Consider the following 21012-nt stretch of genomic DNA (forward strand, 5'->3'; position numbering starts at 1 on the left):
ACTTTGCAGGCGCTTGGGATGACGCCTCTGGTTGTGCACTGCCAGCTGTTACACAACACATTCCTGGAATGAGATCAGCGTAAATGAGCAAGGCTATCTTTAGTGTGGGACATAATGGGTTATGAATCAGGAGCACTGAAGACAAGCTGGTCTCTTTTTTTAAAAAAAGTCATGTTTCCAACATGTATTAAACACACCAGTAAAACAGTGACTGCAACTTTGAAAATACCACTGCAACCATTTATTCCACTTAACATACCACCTGTATGACAGAAAACAAAAGTATGTGAATACAAATGGAAAGTAAAATTCCACCACAGTTAAATGCACCACACAGAGAGACCTTTTCATACAACATTATCAGTCAAAATAAGAAATGTCAGAAAACATAACGTCAGTGAAATTTGCTAATAAAATTAAATTTCGTCAAGGCTGCAGCCAGAGGAGACAGCAATAAAATCTTGGTAAACAACCTTACACTGCGTTTTATAAAAATATCAGAGGAAGAAAATCTAGCACCATTTTTTGTTTTTATATTTCACTCTAATAGAGTTCTTTTTGCAATTAACTGGAGAATCAAATTAAGGGGGTTAGTCATCTAACTACCTAGTAGGCAGGTGCAACCAAGTGAGTAGGTGACTAAATCCCAAAATATAGCTTTGCAATTAAACAGCTAAAAAAAATTTGTGCTTACAAAGTTATAGGTCATCTTTCAAAAACAACCCCTTAGGGTAAGAAGAAGAAAAAAAAAAAAAAAAAGAGAGTTCCTTATACTTTCTCTGAGATTTCAGTGCCCAAAGACTTTTCTGATAGAATGATTTTTTCTTTTAGAATGAAACCAAGAAAATAATTTAAAATGAAATGGACTTGTAAGAGGTGCATCAGTAACAGCTATGCTTTTAATCTCCCATATAGGTTTGTGACAGATCTGAATCAAGTGAGCCAAATTAATCTACAAACTTGATTAAACCAAAACTCTAGTTGAGGTTTCCCTGTTCTGTGGATCAAGTTATTAAATCACTTTGGACTACACAAGCACAGATGTAATGTGCTCTTCTTGAAAGCCACCAGGTTTATAAAGTCATGATATCTTTTTTTTTTTTTCCCCTTCAGAAGCCTGTGGACAAATTCAAACTCATGAAGCCATCCAACCTGAACAATGTGGAGATAGAGCAAAGAACCCCTCTCTCTGTAACTACTGCCACATTTCTGTTGAATCAAAACTATGAAGGTTTATGGTGGATTATCAAATCAATATGGTTGCTTTCTGGGTCTTTTCATGATGTAGGTCTTTAAACTTCTCCTCCTGTAAAGCCTATGAATCAGTGCAATATACAGCACTCCTTATGATAACTGAATATGGGCAAAAGGAAGCACAGAAAAGAGACACAATATTTTATGTAGAGAGGATAATTTATTTTTCACATACCAACTCATAGAAAAATTAAACTACAAAAACACTTTTAAAAAAAATCAGGGTTTGTCCTACACATCATTTCAAAAAACAGTTTGATATACTTCACTAAAACATAATAAAGAACCAAAAAAGTACCATGGTACACTGCATAAGAACAACTATGAATGCTGCAATTCAAAAAAGTTACAACAAAACAAGAGCACAGCTCTCTAGTGGCAGTGAAGCGCTTTAGCTTCAAAATACTTCTACATTTAAACCAAAAAGCAGAGATAAATATTTACTGGACAAAGTAAAAAGATCAGAACATAGCTCGGGCCTCAGTTCTGCAAACCACGTATCTAAGAACAGCATCACTGCTTTATAAACTAACTTATTGTCATAGCTTTATGAACAGTACACAAATCAAGCACAGAAGTTTGCTACAACATTTAAATATTCCATTTGTAATATTAAAAACATGCATACAAATGGTGAAACTAGAAGTGATTACAAATACGTAGTTGAACCTAAACACTATTATAATGAATCTTCAAAGTTTTTGTTCTTTTTTTCTTAAGTATGCCCCTTTTTTTTATCCTGCAGAACAAGATGAGAGAATATAAAATTAAAGAAAATTTCAATTCAATTAAGAAAAAAGTGAGTTAAATTATATTCATCCCTTATACATCATTCTTCTGAGAAAAGGTTTTGCTTGTCAGACCAGCAATGCCTAAGAGAGGACGCCCTCAAAGAAGCACTTTTTCCCAAAATAATTTCTGTCTAAAGTAAATGTGCTTGCATCAGAGGGCCTTTTAGCTTTTGTACCTAATAAGGTACAGCTGTATTTTTCCTTTCTCCATAGAAATAAGTTTAAACCAGACTGGGAAAAGTAAAAGTAACAGTCTAAAGTGGCAGTAAGGATAAGTGGCTATAGTAAATATTTTTAGATTGACCTTACGTACAGGGGAAGCTTTCATATAGAGGATAAAGTCCTATCAAAGTTCTAACTGGTCAGAAAAACAATAACCTTTTAAAGGAATCTAATATGAAAAAAAAAAGTATTTTTTAATAAGAACCCAATAAAAAAATCCCAACCACATGAAAATCTAATTGTCTATATATTTGGCAAGTATTGAGCAAGTCATTCTTTCTTAAACAGTACCCAGATCCTGAAGTGTGCTGAGGATGTTATTAAAGGTTCACTTCATTGATGGATAAGTGTAAATGTACTGCAAAATTTTGCACCTGAGCAATAAATTAAAGAGCTTGTTTCAAAATTATATTGAGACTTTCAAAACTTCCCATAATATTTGACTAGAGCTTGACTCTCAGACTAGAAGAATTCTAAAATTTCATTGTCTCCTGATTATTGCTATTTATGGATTTATAAAAAGGTTTGTAGATTAAAAAGTCTGCACAGCACACAACATAGTTAACTTTTATTCTGCTTATATGAAAAATGCACCCACTGAATAGCAAATGTAATTGTGACTGCTACATGAAGACCAACTTTACCAGGCATCCACAAAACAGAATGAAAAACTGATAAATTTTGCAAAGTCTGTTTCATAGCCTTAGAAGGGAGAAGTCCTGCACAGTAGTAAAAGGCAAACTAAACCAATATTGAAGACAGAAGTAAATTTTTATCAAAAAGGTACACTTGAAAGGTGATCATAGATCATACTGCAGGAATCTCTTGGATACTTAAAAATTCAGCTTATGTTTCATTTCATTGATAAAGACACATTTGGCCAGTTCTTCACACAGTAAAATAGCCCTTACCAGACATGGATGTTAAATTTTTTTTACAACTCATATTGCTCTAAATTTCCACACAAAATCAATTAATAACAATATAAAGCAGTGATAGATGCACTAAGAAAAATTCCTTTAAGTCATATATCAAAATGTAGCAACATTTCCTATTTTAAACAGGGGTAAAGCTGTAGGTAGTAGGTAAGAACAGGGAGATTAGAGATTAAAATATGCTTTTCAATTTTTACTTGAATGTGGGAATACATTTAAATACAATCAATATTTGAATGATCCATAACAAGAAGTACTCTGGTAAAAACAGAAAGAGGAGGACAAAATATTCTAGATGAAAACAATTGCAATTGCCATAAGAAAATATTTTGTTTAAAGCTTAAATACCATATGCAGAATTTGAATATTTAATAATTAAAAACCAATTACTGAAACTATTTACTCAAATATGAGTAAAAAAATGAATAGCATGTTCAGTTAATTCTGTTGCCACTATCAGTGACATACACTGGATGTATCTACATTGCAGATTAAATGTGGAGCAGAAGTGAGCTTCTGAAGTCATCTCCATTTCTGTACTGCAGTTCATATATCACAGAACTAAAAGAATACAAATGAGAGTCCTTTTAGATGGAGCAATGCTAGAAAATGTACTCCAACCACTAATGGAGTGCATTGGACCAGATTAGAGAGAGTCGGAAGTGAACACCCTGAAATATAGATAGTGTGAACATCAAGTTCTCCACACAAATTGTTTCCTTCCACAAATGCTGAGCGGTTTTTGCCCTGCACTGCTCAGCACAGCCATTACAATCACTTTTTACACCACAAATTATGCCTACTGTCACATGCACTTGCTTTTATGTACTGAAGTGTAAACTTCACAAACTACACTGAACCTGTTACTCATTCCTGCTCTTTGGAACCTGAATTTGAGAGCTCTTGGTCTCCACAGCCCCAGGCAGAGAGAAACCTGCTGATGCTACACTTCTACAAATGTAGTCAAAGAGCATAAACAATACTCATTGCGAAATAGGCAACAGCACTCTTCCAGCCCTCATCATTTAACTTTCCAGGACTGACTCAAATATTTTTGCAGCTGCACAGAGAAGTGGCTGACAGAACTGCTTGAAGTGGGACTAGCAAAATGTGCAAGCACAGCATGAGAAGTTCCAAAACAAAGGCAGTACCTGAACTTAGTAGAGCTTCCCCCAATGCCATGTGGCTCCCTGCTCAGCATTCAGGCACCAGGGTAAGCTCCAAAACCATCCATGGAAAGATATGGGTAGATATGGGTATCTTCACTAGTTCTTTAGAGGAAACTGCTTTCTTCACTAAGTCTTCAGAAGCTGCTAATGTAGGTGGAATGAATGACGAAGTCTAAACCAAAGCTCAGGTTGCCTTTTCAGATATTGAAACACTTTTGTGGGGCCTGAAGTGAGTAGTCAAAGCTCTTGGGCTTGATTTGAAGTGCACTTAATTTAAAAGACAACCTATCAGTGGTATGAATAATCATATATTGATGTTACGATACACTAAACACCAGCAATATTCAAAATAATTTAAGAAAATATTGTGCCATCTACTTTTGCTATACTGAATAGTGAAGTCAGTGGAACAAAACTCTGACCTATGGACTCACTACAGACAGTAGAAACTTGTCTTCCCTTTTAGTCTTTTTAAAATACTAGGTATCTAGTAGGGTTGACCTTTGGAGAAGGCAAAAGTCTGTTTCTTTCCAAATCTAATAGATTAATTAAATAACCTGAATATTTGGATAAACATTCCAATTAAATATGAATAGCTCTGCATAAATCTTACACAGATCCTGATGCTGAATTCAAAACTACACAGGCACAAACCTTCAAATAATAAATTATACCTAAAATAACTCAGAGGTTCATTCCAGAAGAGATTTAAAATGTTCATAATTTACTAAGACATTTTTGTTTAAAGTTTTAATGAATGAAATATAAGATACTGGCAGCTTTGCCTCATTCCACTGCTGTGAGCTCAGTAGAATTTAAGGGACATAAGTAGGGGGACATGTATATCAAGTCACATAAGCAATAAGGAGTGTCTTACACATATGTTTAGCATTGTTTTCTTTATTTTACCACATGCTTAGTAATGCACTTGGCTGAATATACTTTCAGATTTCAAGCACAGCATTGAAGTGTACTATCTATCTCTGCATATCCTCCAAAGGTGAAAAGTTTACACTTTCCTATTGGCATCCTTTTTGTGCTGGATCAATCTAATCAGTTGTACTCAAACAAAACTGTACTACTTGTGTTTGATATTGCATTGCCATTGTTGGTGTCCTGTATTTTCACTCCTGTCAAACTGCAGGTACTTGGCTACCATTTTTTGCCTTTTCTATTAAATACCTAGTCATTAACACATCATCTAAAACCATGGCAATGATTTGAGACAGCATGGAAGAAATAAAGAGAAGAACACCAAATTTGTTATGCAGCTCTGTCTTAACACTCTTTCCTGAATGGGAGTGTGGGGGAACAGACACTTGAAAATATTTTTCTCCACTTTTTATTAACATTTTAACTGAATTGATCCTTAGGTTTTGAAAAATATTTCCATATAATGTTGTTATCCCTCACTGGCCCAAGATAAACCAAGAGTTGTTGTCAGGTGTCTGTTACACAGGACAAGACTTAAGCAAACTGAAAACAGATTCAGAGTTTATTCAGTCTTTAAAAAACTGGACTTCATAAATGTTCAATATATTTTATCTCTGTATAAATTTACGATCAAATAATTTTAAAGCATCAGTATTCAGCACATTGACCTGTACTAAGGCTCCTCGGTCACAACATGATAGACTGTTTCTGATCTCACTTGAATGCACACTACCTTTAAACAAAATTAATATGCCCAAACTTAGTTGGCAAGAGAAAAGATTTGAGTCTATGCCAACATGACTTGACCAGTGTCAATGTTTATATCACCAAAATACTTAACAAATCAGTTTTCTTATCACTGTCCCAGTATCAAAAATATTCTGCCACTACAGCAAAGGTGAATCTTACCAAGATTCCCTTTTCTATTGACTGTAAATCTAAGTTGAAAGCGAAGAAAATGTTTTACAAATATCTCAAATTCATCTCAACATGAGGCAAACTTCCTCTTGCCAGAACTCAAAAATAATGATTCCAGCTTCAGCTGGAATGGCAGGTGGAAAGAGGTGTCTTATGACAGGACAAATGGATATGAACAGGTAGGAGAGATAGATATTTTTCTGGGAGAAAAGAAGTTCACAAAAAAAAAAAAGAAATGTCTATACAGAGATTCTTATGGAAAGTTTTGTCAGTTATTTTATATCTGTACAAAGAGAGAAGGTCTCTGGGGATCTCTATATCTCTATCATGATGAGCCTGTTAATTCTACTTCAAGGAATGCCTGCCAAGAATAGTCCCCCCTGAAACTGTTACCTATGATAAAATCAGGCAACAAGCATTGCTTAATGTATATTGCAGATTTTAAAACTCATCCCATTTGCTGTAAAAATAGAGAACAAAGCACATCACCATGGATATGCAGTATAGACAATAATACATATCTTGCAGAATCACATTCCAAAGACCTAAAATGCCATTAAAACCTACCTCAGGAAGTCAAATACAACTTCTATTTTTCTATGCAAGCAGATAATGGTGAGCAGACAAGAATGAAAGACCTGCTTTCAAAGAGTTAGCAAAATATTTCACTCGGAGTTAAGAAAGAGCCCCTCCACCTTCTTTACCTCTTTTTGGGATATAAGAACCAAGTATGTCTCAAAGCTACTACTCCAAAAATTAGACACTTTAGCATTCATGTTGCTTTTCATAACAGAAAAGAAAAAAAGGAGGGAGAGGGAGAGGGAGAGGGAGAGGGAGAGGGAGAGGGAGAGGGAGAGGGAGAGGGAGAGGAAGTGGGAGAGGGAGAGGGAGTGGGAGAGGGAGAGGGAGAGGGAGAGGGAGAGGGAGAGGGAGAGGGAGAGGGAGAGGGAGAGGGAGAGGGAGAGGGAGAGGGAGAGGGAGAGGGAGAGGAGAGGGAGAGGGAGAGGGAGAGGGAGAGGGAGAGGGAGAGGGAGAGGGAGAGGGAGAGGGAGAGGGAGAGGGAGAGGGAGAGAAGAAGGTATTTAGACCATTCCAGATAGATCTCTAGTCCTTGCTCAGGCATCTGGAATTAATCCAGAATAAAAATTGTATTTTATAGAAAATTAACTAACAAGGATCTTGAACAATTTATAATCCTAAAATTTCGCTGTTAGCTATAAATATTCTAAAATGTTAAAACTGCTGCTCAAGGGTATTTATGTGTTGGCTTAGCTTTGTGTTCATGATGAAGTCTTGACCTATTCTCCATTTGACAAAACCAAGAAAATGCTAAGGAGAATAGGAGAAGCAGCTGTCCTAATATGACATTTCTTTCAGGCTTACAACCAATTCTACTCCAAGGAGGACCAAATACAGCTGATATAGAAAGACCAAAGGGCGTTTTCACTTTGCCTACTATACTCCCTTGTGAGTCCAGTGAGACTACATATGCTTGGCAGTGCATGTGCTTAAAAACTTTGTTGGATTAGGTCCTGTGTCCACAATTTTAGAGCTCTGAGAAAATTGCCAGGAAAAAGCATAAATGAGTTCTGGCACAATGGACTGCAAACACAAGAATGAAGAGGCTCCCCATCATACACAAACCACCTTCCATGGCATAAAAATAAACTAGTACTTCTAGCACTGGCTCATTAGGTAAGAGAGCTCAGAATAACTTTACAACTACACTTAATAAGGCAAACCACACAATTTAAAATATCCTATTAGCATTCTGGGTTCTTTTCTCAGAGCTCCTATTTAAGGGTTTGATTATGTTGAAGCTACTGTGACAGCATAGGCTAACATAAGCTGGGCTAACTGCGGCTTCCCCTTTCTCTTATTCCTTGATCCAGCATTCATGCTCCTGCTGCTATGAGAAGAATTCACACAGCTGACCGAGTCAAAAGGTAGAAGGCAATCACATTTTATACTTAATTTGACATAGCTATGGCCTGCTGCCACAGGGATGTTCATGCTCTCCTCCCTGCATCATGATGCACATACCAACCTCTCCTACAGCAGAACTAGCAATTTTGCAGCTGTGAACACACAGCTCACTGACACCACAAGACAGTAACCTTTCCTTCTGATGGTCTAACTATATGGATAAAGATTAAGGTTAGAAAAAAAGCAGCTTGCACTACATTTTGAAATTTCTATCCGTTTAGCTCCCTAAAGCTGCCTTACCCACCTGATCATTATAAATAGTGCTAGCACCAGTGAATGGAGAAACACTTGGTGACTGAGATGATGAGAAGATAAAACCATTGCAACCTCCCCACTCTAGGCTGTTGCTCATTTGGACACAACCAGTCTAGTTTAGAGTTAGCTACCCTGAGTACTACTGGCAGCCTAGCTCTGCAGAAGTTATCTTTTTAGGCACGTTTTGCAAGAGGCCTGAGGAACTGTTGCAGTGATTGCTTGTTTAATGCTGCTAGCAGTGCAGCCCAGAGGAAAGCATGCACATGTTTTTAATCACACTTTTCACGATTAAAAACTTTACTCAATTATGACTACAGGGGAGAGAATTAATATCCATGTGATGTGTTACATTTAATGTATTTTCTACTGTGCTATTGTCTTCTATCCTCTGTTCTTACCTTGCTTCTTTTTCATCTTTCTCACCAGCAATGACAGCAGTTTCCAAGCTCAAAGTGACAATTTTTTAGCACTCATAAACATGAGAAGAATATAACATTTGTTGGAATATACACAACAGAATAAAGCCAGAAAATAACAAAATTTTCTCGATAAATAGAGCCACAGGAGACCCCTGGCTCTAACTGCATATAATTTTACTATTTCTTACACATAACTTTTAAAAAATTTAAGGTTTTTTGAATGGGATTGAGATAAAATTAAAATTCAAGTTGCGTTTTTCTAAGGCTATATTCCAGAAAATAAACTTAGCTTCTAATTTTTAAAGTAGTATTCTCCAGGGTGTTAATGCATGGCTGGGGTATTGTACAGTGCTACACAGATCACCAGTCTGTCCATGACACTCAGGGTATTAGATCTGAAGACACCTATGACATCTATGAGCCAAAATTAATTTAGAAAAAATAAATCACTGATTCAACCTAATTATGAACATGATGGCAAAGGTCTTCTACATGGCAAGGGCCCTAAAGAAATTTTAAAGACAACTACAAGAGTTCAGGTTTTATTAACTAGTATCTTATTTGCTAGATAGTAACTACACAGTGAGCTGAAAAGCTATGTAGCCTACTGGTGCCTCAAAATTGTTTACACTATTTAGAAACTGAGCAAGCTAAGGAACTACAGGGCTTCTTTTCTGGTTTACCTTGTCCTGTGAGGCAATGTGGGCTGTAAAATAACTTGATATTAACAATAGAAATGTGTATTCATTAAGTGATGTAATACATTTGCTTTGGGGGTACCATGAAAGGAATCAGACATAGCTCTAACACCACTCCAAATATCATATCCTGTTCAGATTAATATTTTGGAACATCTTTCTATTTTTTCCTTTAAAAGTGAACCAAACTTTGAAAACAAAATCTGTCCTAGGAATTACAGACTATTTTTGCTTCCAGCCCATGTGTCCAATGTCCTAAATTTATTCAGCCTTGTGCACTAACCTACTGCTTAACCTTGACCCATGGGTATAGATATACACCAACACAGGCTGGGAAGACACACCTGCTTCATGCACTGCTTCGTGCAGCAGGAGTCATCTGGCTCTATGTTCCAGTAGTTATTACAAAATTTAGCACTCACCCTGTTTTTCATTCATTCATTCCTACTTCAGCCTCCTATCCTACTTTTGGAAACATTTCAGTAGGCTTAATACTAAATTGGTGAGTGTGACACCCAACCACAGGAAGACATAATTACTCTAACAGGTGAAATAGCTGAGAGGATACTCTGTGGAGCACAACAATACCAAATAACTCAGAATTAGAATGTGCCTAGCAGACATTACCTCAGGGTTAATTATAAGTACTGCATTGATTGCTGCTGATTTTAATAACAAGGGCTAGTGCTACTGCTACTGCTCCGCTGTTGCTTGTCCCTTTTGTGGAAATCTTCCTAAGTGTAATATTGTTTGGTCCCAGGGTACTAAACAATTCCTTAACAAAGTTATCCAATTGGCATTCTTTATGGTGATCAGTATGGTGAACTTGAATCTGTTCTGGAAGCCTGGCGTTTTAATTTTGCCATTACAATTGATCTGTCTTTGCTCAGTAAACATCAGAAGACCTGCATAACTACAGTCAAAGTGTCAATAACTACTACATTTAATTCTCCAGAGAAGTTAAAAATATGATAGATTCAAGTATTAGGTACAACATAGTCACGTGTGCTGCATCTGACAACCACAGGCAATGAGAACCAATTCAAGAACCAAGGAGCTCATGACAGTCCATCAGCTATGACGGTTGTGACAGCACACAGGGATGTGGCCCCAAAAGATATTGCTTTTAAAAGTAGAATGTGGCTTAGGCCTATGTTCACTCTGGAGAAGTGAGTGGAGAATTTAAAAAACTGTGGAAGAGCTCTTAACGCTATGGCATACAAATGTAAAATCAGAATTTTTAAGTAACCAGTTTTAAGAACTACAGCGAGCATGACCAAAATGTATACTGCTCCAGAAGACCAAAGTGAGAAAAAATTTTATCTACAATAGACTACTTGGGATTTGGGGTACAAGCCTCTTCTGAGACATATCAACAGCAACATCACAGTATCGCCCACCTGTACAAGCATGGCAATCAAATTGCCTCAATACGAAAGCTGTGAGTGGTAGAAACTTGATGGTCGAGTAGCAGTAGCATTTTGACTATTTCATTCTAATAATTAAGAGGAAAAATATTGTGATTCCAACCCCAGAAAGATTTCAATACTATTCACAATATTATTTAACTAAGATGATGTGAACTGGCAATATACATCATCCATATTACCAATAATATCCATTTTCTTATAATTCATAGCTCTATCAAAGTTCCAAAGTGACTTATAATGGCACTGACAATTTCCACAAAATTACATGGAAAACTTATTTGCAGTTCCAGTAACACTCTCCAACAAGAAGCATGTGGGAATGTGCTCCCTCTTTTGAGGCGTGTCAGCAGTTCCTTAAATGAGAGTCACTGTTTCCATTCAAATCCCTTATTTTTCAGGGGGTTGTAGAGTCAGCCCTCAGGGAGAGAGAACTGATCTTAGCAGTTTCAGGTGCTTTCATGCAATTCTGTATCTCAAAAACAGTCCTTTTTTTCTTTTTTCTAAAGAACGCTTAAGCCATTAGCTCATAATATGGATGGCTGCCTTCTGGAACGGTGAGGGGAGAAAGGGGCGCAAGACACTAAAATTACTTCTAAAAGAAGATATTTTGGAAAATAACCTCTAACACCTCCACAATGTCATTTTTTTCCAGCAAACAGTTCCTAAAGATCTAGAGCTAATCTCCATTTGGTGGCCAATGTTGACAAGCTATAAAGTAAGACTTGGCATTTCGTATAACCTGGAAAAAAAGACCTGGAAAACCATTTTAAAGGCTCATCCTGGAATTAACAAATAACTAATACTTATCTGATATATCAAATGATTACAAAAATATTAACTTTAGGGTTCTAAAAAAGGTAGTGAAACAGTTTTAGGATAGAAGTAACCCTTACTAAGTGTAATCTGACTTTTATACAAAACATACAATTTCAATTCCAAGTTTCTGCATAAGAAAAACTCTTCCTTGGAGTGCTCAATGAGTTTTTGGGATTTCCTGAAATTTGCAGTACTGGTTTTCAGCAGTAGAGGAGATCTTACAATGGAGTGTTTGGCTCTGTTTTGTCCTATTGAATGCCTCTGATTTAATTTTCTCTCTTATACAAAGGTGGATGGCAGAAGCCAAAAATGTCTGTCTGCCAACTGTGTTGTCCAGGCCATGAGAACGTGAGCAGGATTCAATAAGCCTGGCAGCATCTAAATTCTTCTTGGCTTGGAATGTTGAGCAGGCACTGAAATAATATATTGATGAGTTTATCTGTCCCTTTTTTCTCTCTCTCCCCCCGCTTTTTTTTTAATAATAACACCTTGTTAGAAACCAGAACAGAATGAAATTTTTATGGTTTTCAAAGAATGGCATTAACAAATATGAACCATTAATATCTAACACAAATAAACATAAAGAATCAATAACAGAATGTAAATTTTATAGGTACTATTCTATAATGTCAAGAAAGTAGCACAGATATCTGTGTACTATCTCACAAACCAATAAAGATCTGACAAAAGAAGTGAAGCCAGGAATAATGCACTAATCCAAAGAATGCCAATTCTTTGAAATTCAAAGCTATCCATGTTCTGAACAAAAATTATGTTTTCCCAGTTAAACAAAAAATTAGGTACCAAAATTTGTGTTGCAGAACTGGAGAGTCAGTAATGCATTAGTAAACACAGGATAAACACTTGTGTTGAGAAACAAGTTTTACTCAGTATTTAGTAAAAAGATTTCACCCAAGCTAAAGAAAACAGTAGCCAGCAGTTCAATTCCATGAGAAAAAATGCAGAATGCTGGGCATATTTGCAGTATGCACTTTAAATGGCAACACTTGATGCAGTGGAGGAAATAGCTGGTGTGAGGAAACAAAAGCAACACAAGTCTTATAAACATTCATAAGGAAAATGGAGTATTAATCTGCACCTACCCAGATGAAAAGTAAGCAGCAGCAACTAACAGAAAAATCTGACTAGTTTCTTTCCTGCCCGTCTTTATTTGCAGAAGACAAGTGCGTGAAAGAATCCTAGTGATAGACAATCATCTACTTCTCTTAAGCTCATAGTTATGCAAGAAAACTGCCAAGGAAATATGAAAACCTACATTTAGTCACAAAAAAAAGCTTTTAAACGTCTCTCTGTGTTTTTTTTATTCCTTTTACTGTGCTACAGTTTCCCTTTCTTGCCTACAAAACCTAATCATAATTCCTAAAGGTGTGTTTAGATTTGATTTTTGGGTTTGTTTCATATTTAGCATACTCTCTCTTCTCAGCCTAACTTTTATGTGCTCCTTACCTTCCTGTGCTTCCATTATCCATCAGGATTTCTCATGCTTAGGTCTTGTTAAAAATACGGAAATGCTTTTTGATAGATTCCAGAAAGCTTTGGATATGGCCATGAATATGTTGTTATGTTTTGTATCACTCTTTGCTGCTCCTTAACTGCATCAGTAGCAACCTTTTGTTAATAATTTTAAGACTGCCTTTGAATTTTCTCTCCATCAAAAAATAAAGCAAAACAAAATACTTGACACAAACAATTCTTTCTATTAAAGACACCAAATTTGAAGGAAAAGGGTCAGGCTCTCTATACCATGACTTGTTCATTTCCTACCTATTTGCTGTGATGTCACAGAAAATTCTGAAACAACCCACAAAGCAGAGTGTAAGGTAGTCCTCAGGTCTTTGTTACATTGAGAGTCATGAAACAAAGTAGAATTAATCAGACACTTTTTTTAACCTCTGAATGAAAACATTTTGTAGAACACTATACCAACTGTTGGTATGGCGCAAACACACAGGCTGAGCTCTTTACTCACTGCAGTTGGCAATATACATTATAATATAGTACAAGCTGCAAATAATAGAACATATAAAAGACTTGCTGTGTTCTCATGTGCTATATTACATTTCAGAGGAGATGTATATACAAGCTCCTGCTAAAAGAGAAACTGCACTTCATTTGGTATTGACTTAATGAAGGAATTCTCACATTAATCTCTTAAGCTGTACTGCTCTTTAGAAAAACAGACTCTGTGGAAAAGAAAACCTCCATAAATCTCTTCAACTCTCTCCAGAAAAATAGGCTTTTTGTAGCCCAGTGATTTTCTTTGCACCTTTTCTTGTGGAAACAATTAGCTTAGCAATTTTAAAGTATTAGGTGGGCCCAGCTGCAGGCTCCTCGTATCTTTCCTATTGCATAGCAATGTCCATACAGAAAGAAACAAGGATCTAGTCTCATAATACCACAATATATCAGTGGGAAATACCTAAGTGAGCAACTAATGAGGTTAGGTCTGAAGGAGCTTTCACTTACCTGAGGTTATCACAAATTTCCATATTTTTGACAGATTTCTTTCTAATTCAGTTCTCTTTGTTACCCAATGACAAAACACTGTGTTGCAACTACTTGTCAAAATGCTTGAAACTGTGCTCAAACTGTCAGCATCACAATTATCCCTTCAGATGAGCCCTGTTAATTGGGCCTTCAATGATTTTCTTAAAAACGTCTGTTCTCTACTCTTGCCATGAGTGTAGTAACCAAACTTCAGACCAGAAGTTCAGGTTCAAGACTGCAGCCATGACCAGCTGAAAAGGATGTGTTGCCAACAGGACTGACTCATTCAGCTAACTGTTTAGAAAGTTCACTATGGGCATGAAATCCCACTCCAGACAGTATCGACATTTTTTTCAAGATTATCTTTAGCTTAACTTAAACATTTCTTTTTTATTTAATCTCATGTACAATAGTCAGTATTACAATTTATTTCTGTCCTATTGTACTGTCTAACCTGGAAAAGTGAATTGTTTTGTACATTGCAAATACTTTTGCTGTAATTGGCAAAAACATCTGTATCCAAATGATTACTAGTGCAGCAGATTATGATAATTGCAATAACAGTAGTAAGGCCATCTGTACCTTACTCACGCATGTTGAAAATGTAGGGCAGTTATTACTCCAATATATAAACAATATATGTCTGAGAGAAAACAGAAATCTTTCACAGACCTGCTTTAGAGTTTTTACAGCAAATTTAGGCACCCTTCAAAACAAATTCCAGGATATGCCTTTCTTCAAATGTGTAGGCAAGAAATAATATTAAGAACAGTACAGAAAAGACTCAGTGGAGAGCTGACAGCAATTTATATCCAAAAGCTCTTTACTATCTAACTCTTTGTACAAAGCCAAGCGTTTAAGTGTTTACCTTTCTAAAATCAAATACATGAAACACTATCACAAAATTTCATTTTGTATTACATCACTTTTTGATGAGCTACTTAGCAGATGTAGCTTGCAGTTTCACACAGATGTGTATTCATAAGAAAAATTAAGCAGATAGATAAATTTAAATGTGTCCCTAGACCCTTTAAAGGAAAACAGTTTCAATCTTGTTTATCAAAAGGTTAGTACAACTAAACATCGTTGTGGGCTGGAACCATGGGATAGTTCCTAAAATTGTCTATGCTATTAAAAAGAGAAATCTTTGATTAGGAGGGTGAAGTTGAAAGATACTCTTAAATCACCTTCTACATCTACATGAACATTGCCATTCATTGCTGAAGAAAAAGTAACAAAATAAACAAACTAAAGACATGCAGCTGTACAATGTCTGGGTGCAACTTTGGAGGGTGTTTTGAAAATCTGACTCAGAATGTCTTGTTTTATTGGAGTTTATAGCTCAACCTCACAGTTGTCTATGTATAGCTGCCTATTTAATCACAAATAATAAGCTAGATTCAAATGAAAGACAGTTAAAAATCTATTCCAATCATAAATATAAATGCTGACACAGTTTTTGGTCTTAGATGATTTGAGTATTAAACTATAGAAGTTTATTTACTTTACTAAATATAATCATAGAAGATGAGAACTTTGAAATTTAATCTTTAAGTTATCTAAATATTTGCATGACAGCAACATACAAAGAATTTAACTAAAACAGTGGATGCACAGTAGCAAATCCAAATGCTAAATCTTTTGTCTTATGAATAGCTTCTCAGAAATATTTGTGTTTAAATGATAAATGTAAATACTGTGCCATACTGCTCTCTCAGGAAGAGACAATTATTCTGAATTATTATAGCAAAGTCAGGCAATGACTGCCCTTAAATATTAAAGATGATGTTGTTGTTGTTTAGATAGATTATTGACAGAATAGGTTTATGGGATCTTTGATGAAAAATTCTGCCAAGAAAATCAAGTCTTACAAGTCGTGAAAATTCCAATACCTGCATGTCATCACATTTGACAAATCTGACTCCAGGTGCGGTAAAATCCTGAGCAAGGAAATTACAAAGTATTCAGCGCAATTGTTTCACAGAAAAAAACTCAAAAATATAAAAGACCAAAACAAAACCAAAATCAAAAACAAAACAAAAAAAAATATAAAAAAAACCAAGATACATTTCTCAACCCATTCTTTTATTCATACTAACTTTTTATCTGCTTTTCCATCAATTTAGTGAAGTCAGTAATGATTTACCAGCATAAAACTCTTTACTCATGAAAAAACAACCAGACCCTTTCTGTGTAAAATATTCAGTAGGAATATTGGTTGGAGAAAAAGGTCTTAGGAAATTCTCTTTCATAGGAAGTAGCATGCAGCACAGAACACACAAGGAGTTCAAAATACTTACTTTAAGGGCTATATCCCGATAAATGCATATGTTGTTATTACATCCTAAAGCTCACAATCAGCACAGTTTAATTGTTGTTTCAAGGTTGTTTCTCATATTTCTTAGAGATTTCTCTAAAAGCATTCAGGTACAAGAGCTTCTCTATATGTCTTTGTGACAAACCATATTTTCAATTAATTCCATCAGAAATTTTTGAGCACAAGCAAGAGTTTGAGAAGTGGAGTTCTGCAAAGCTCTGTTAATTGTTACCTTCTAAAACACATGACAACTTCTCCATAAAATCAGACCACTCAAGCAGATGCAACTCTAGTTAGAAATTCATAACTTGTAAAGAAGAAAACAGAAGAGTACACCAAAAGACAAAGGAACTCGACAGTACCTATGTAGAGTCTACAATCACTATGTTTGTACTTGTTTGCAGTAGAGGTAAGCATTAGTATTATAGCTGTGAGCTCATGGAAAAAGTAAAGACATAACAAATGAACTTCAAATTACATTCAGATTCTCCCACCAGACTTGTGCATATTGAGAGAATATATATATATATATATATATATATATATATATATATATGTATGCAATATGTGCTGCTCTGTCCTCCTCCTAACCAAAACAAAAGAGCAAAATTAGCATAGATTTATTATGCTAACCTTATTCTTACCAATGCAATAAACACAGACTGTGTCTTGAGGTGGTAAGAAATGGAAGAACTCTTTTCCATTCACTGGGATAGACAATGTCCAAGGAAGTATTTTTTACCTACTCAAAGCAAAAGCCATCTAAAAGAACCTACTCCTACAACTGCAATAATACCATTAGCTTCCAGATATCATTAAAGTGATCCCATTCTCTACAATAAAATCACAACATATTTGGATTAGAAATAAATAAGAAAAACAAAAAGTGAGAACTATTTCAGCAATTAAAAGAAAGCAACATAAAACCAGAAATTCCCTTTCCAAAGTAACTCTGTCATTGAGCTAAAACCATTCATTCTGTCCTTGCACAGACTTGCAGATGACTACTAGATGTCATTTTCTGCTCTCCCAAGTAACTATTCCAAGTAAAGCCAAAAGTCTCTCTCACATGCTTAGCAGCTGCCTGGAAAGTCTCAGTATAATACTTTGCATGAGATAATTTGCAAGTCTGTGACAGGATGATGCCCTACAGCACACTTTCTCACAGAACAGCCTTCCAGGTCTCAGTCCCTCATTTCCCTCAGTTCTTTGCATAGCTCATACAACACATTATCATATAATCACAGAACATCCTGAGTTGGAAGTGGCCCACTAGGGTCATCAAACAACCAACTCACAACTCATAATGAGAATCTATCTTGAACTCCATTAGGAAATGAAGGAAGATATATCAAGAAAAATTACTTTTACTCTACTTTGTCCTTTTCTCTCTTTTATTTACTGCACATAGTTAAATTAAATGTAAACTCAAATAAAAAGATACATAAGACACAGGAAATATTCTTTGAGGGCTCTTTGTAATCACCCTGGTCTTGCTGCAGTCTGTGGTGCCTGAGCAAGAACTCGGTCCAAAAATATCATGTAGAGAAAAACATTGAAAGGCTGTGATTTCATGCCTACTGTTACCGTCAGGTTTAAGTAGCTCCCTTGGCTCTTACACTCACAGCAATTAGAATTTCCAGACAGCTCGGTGGCAGATATTCTAGGTGTTCTCTATATTGCAGCACTAACTGGCAGATAGCAGTCAATTCTTACCATGAATGAATTAAACTCACTTGTATAACACACGGCTGTAAACCTAATGACTTTTTTAAAAGGTTTCAAAGTTTTCATTCTGCCCTTCATAGTTACAAAGCAACAACAGCCAGCTATGTGACGTAAGTCTCAATTTATATCATGGGCTAAGACTTACACTAGGATATGCAGGTCCCCATGCTGTTGTTTCTGGATCTCATGAATACATTTCTACACTTTTCCACTCATGCTAGTCTTTTCAGTAATAAGGTTATTTAAATATAGGAGAACATTATCTACTGAAGAACAAATACATGCTTGATCAGAAGACTGGAGCATCAGACAAAGAGAAATAACCTGCCATATATTTGTGATTTATTAGTCTAATTTCTTGAAGCTGGAATTTTATCAGGATTGTATCCTACATCAGAGAGATGATATACTTTTCCATTACCAGGAGGTTACTTAATATATCCAGATGGCAAAGGTTAAACTATATTTATGTCAACTTTGACAGGCTCTCTTCCTCTAATGACCTAAAGTCCATGAGGACCACAAGCAATTAGCACTCTAGAAAAGTCAGAACTTTAGGCCTTCAGGGGATTTTTCAGGTTGCTTTTGTCAGCAGGTACTAATTTTTAAGTTACACTGTGGCATTATTAAACATTGCTGCATTCCATATCCTTCTTTCCTGCCCATTATTAAAAATTTGGTAATGTAAATTTTGCTATTGAAATTAACTATCTATTCCAACTCCCTGCCTGTCTGTGCTACAGTTAGCTGGGCAAACCAGCAGCTGAATGCTTTTTAAACACACAATTGACTGTGTCTTGCAGGTGTATAAGAACCTTCTATTTTTGACTGCTGCTGGTTGCAACCTCTAAGCTGCTTTTCTTCAACACCCATCCATACTGAGCACTTCTGATTTACAAGCAACATTCAAATACATTTTATAATAAATATTATAGGATAAAATCAGTCAAGGAGAGGGGAAAAGAAGTGTGAAGGTACAACTTAGTAAGCAAAACGTGAAATTGCTATAATCAAACCCTGAGAATTTACCAGACACTTTATTAAACTGCAAGGCAGTACTTTACAGTGCTGCTTTTAAAATATGTTAACACTATATCACAGTTCCCGGCAGCATGAAGTCTTTCCAGAAAATGTGTCATCACGGTACGCAGCATATTTTATAGCCAGTATAATTTCATTTTATTATATCCAATAATATTTTTCTGAAATTCTAGGAAGTCTCCCCACAAAAGATAAGTTATGACCATATTTTAATCAGCTGGCACAAAGTGTAACCACCAGACCACAGGAAAAAAAACCCACCTTTGTTACATCAAAATGCCCTCAGTTTCATCTTGCCTCTGTGGAGGAGATAGTGAATAAAACCTGTGAGAACTTCATTCAAGTATAACACAGCACTAAACCTTTCAACTTTGAAGTTATTTAACTCCAAGACTGATCTTTACAGTTGAGCCACTCTTGACAGAGGAAGCTGAATAAGCTCAGAATCCTACACATTGTACTATTGTAGCAAGAAAAGCTAGAAATTATGCCAACAAAGGCTGAAATATATGCCATTTGTTTCATATATCCACAAGCATTCTGAAAATATGAGCTGTACACCTCTAAGTGAAATAACATAATTTTCCTTTTCTTACCAGGCTTGGATTTCTGCTTTGTGGTCTGCCCATGACTGGCAAACATTGCTGCGGAGCCCGGTATAATGGTCCTTTCCTCTAAATCAGACTCTGGGATTGTAGTGCAGCCACCTAGTTGAAAATGGAAGATGCTTAATGTGGTGTTTATGCAACAAAACAAACTCACTGGGGCATAATTGAGGAAAAGAGGCAATAAATTAGCTGACAGGAGCATATAAAACTAAAGTAGTCTTTACTTTCACTTCAAGGAAACATTTGCTAAAGAAAACTATTTCCATTGTTTAGAAGGTTGATTATGCTTTAATGAATTCTCTCTACTACTTACGTCATCTTGAAAAAGAGTTTGAATTAACTTAGACCACAGAATATGCAAAACACGTTCCACATAAAACATGGAAAATAATGTGATTTGTGTTAAAGATCAGATTACTGGAAGCTATTTTTGTAATAAAGTAATTATGTGTGAATTAAATAACTTTACAAAATCAACAAACCTTATGAAAATTGTTAGCATGCCACAAAGAATGACATACTGATTTTTTTGGATGGGCCATTAAATACAGTATTTCTATTAAAGATACGAAAAACATAGGGACACTTTCAGTGTCCAACAACATGCCTTACTCAAGCGGTTATAGGATGTATGGTATAATAACTTCTTTGTATGTTTCAACATTGCTTTACAAGTCGTTCATTAGGCAACACACAGTTTTTTTTCTTCAAATGTTTCAGTGCCTATGTTTAAAATATGAAGAGATATATAATTTAGTAGTAATAGTAGTAGTAGTAGTATCAGCTATAGTGACTTGCAGTGGAATAGGCTGATGTAAATTTATTTCGGAACAGCTGTGGTCAGGACACTGGAGGATGTGTCACTATTCCACAGCAAAAAGATGGCCTCACAGTGAGTGCATTGCCAACAATGCAGTACGCAGCTGAGCTGCATCTTTTTCTCACAGCCCTCCAAGGAACACCACTAGCAAGGAAACAAATCCA

The 21012-nt window shown here is 35.8% G+C and overlaps 1 protein-coding gene across 7 annotated transcripts in view; it reads right to left on the reverse strand.

Moving 5' to 3' along the window:
* Positions 1 to 21012, reverse strand: part of BBS9 (Bardet-Biedl syndrome 9) — a 281549-nt gene that overhangs the window by 92897 nt on the left and 167640 nt on the right. For 4 of the 7 annotated variants that reach the window (XM_088055904.1, XM_014248755.2, XM_014248758.2 and 1 more), the window contains one exon: positions 20017 to 20127. The exons of 1 other annotated variant lie outside the window; for it this stretch is intronic. In XM_088055904.1, the coding sequence (XP_087912030.1) occupies positions 20017 to 20127 (111 nt within the window). Of the gene's footprint in view, positions 1 to 1977; positions 1994 to 19681; positions 19720 to 20016; positions 20128 to 21012 lie in introns of those variants that run through there. 2 more of the 7 variants (XM_088055907.1, XM_088055911.1) reach the window with 2 other exon arrangements.

The sequence above is a fragment of the Pseudopodoces humilis genome, chromosome 1 (genome assembly GCF_049639895.1).
Source record: "Pseudopodoces humilis isolate 2021_Gansu_Grassland_sample_001 chromosome 1, ASM4963989v1, whole genome shotgun sequence".
Taxonomy (NCBI): domain Eukaryota; kingdom Metazoa; phylum Chordata; class Aves; order Passeriformes; family Paridae; genus Pseudopodoces; species Pseudopodoces humilis.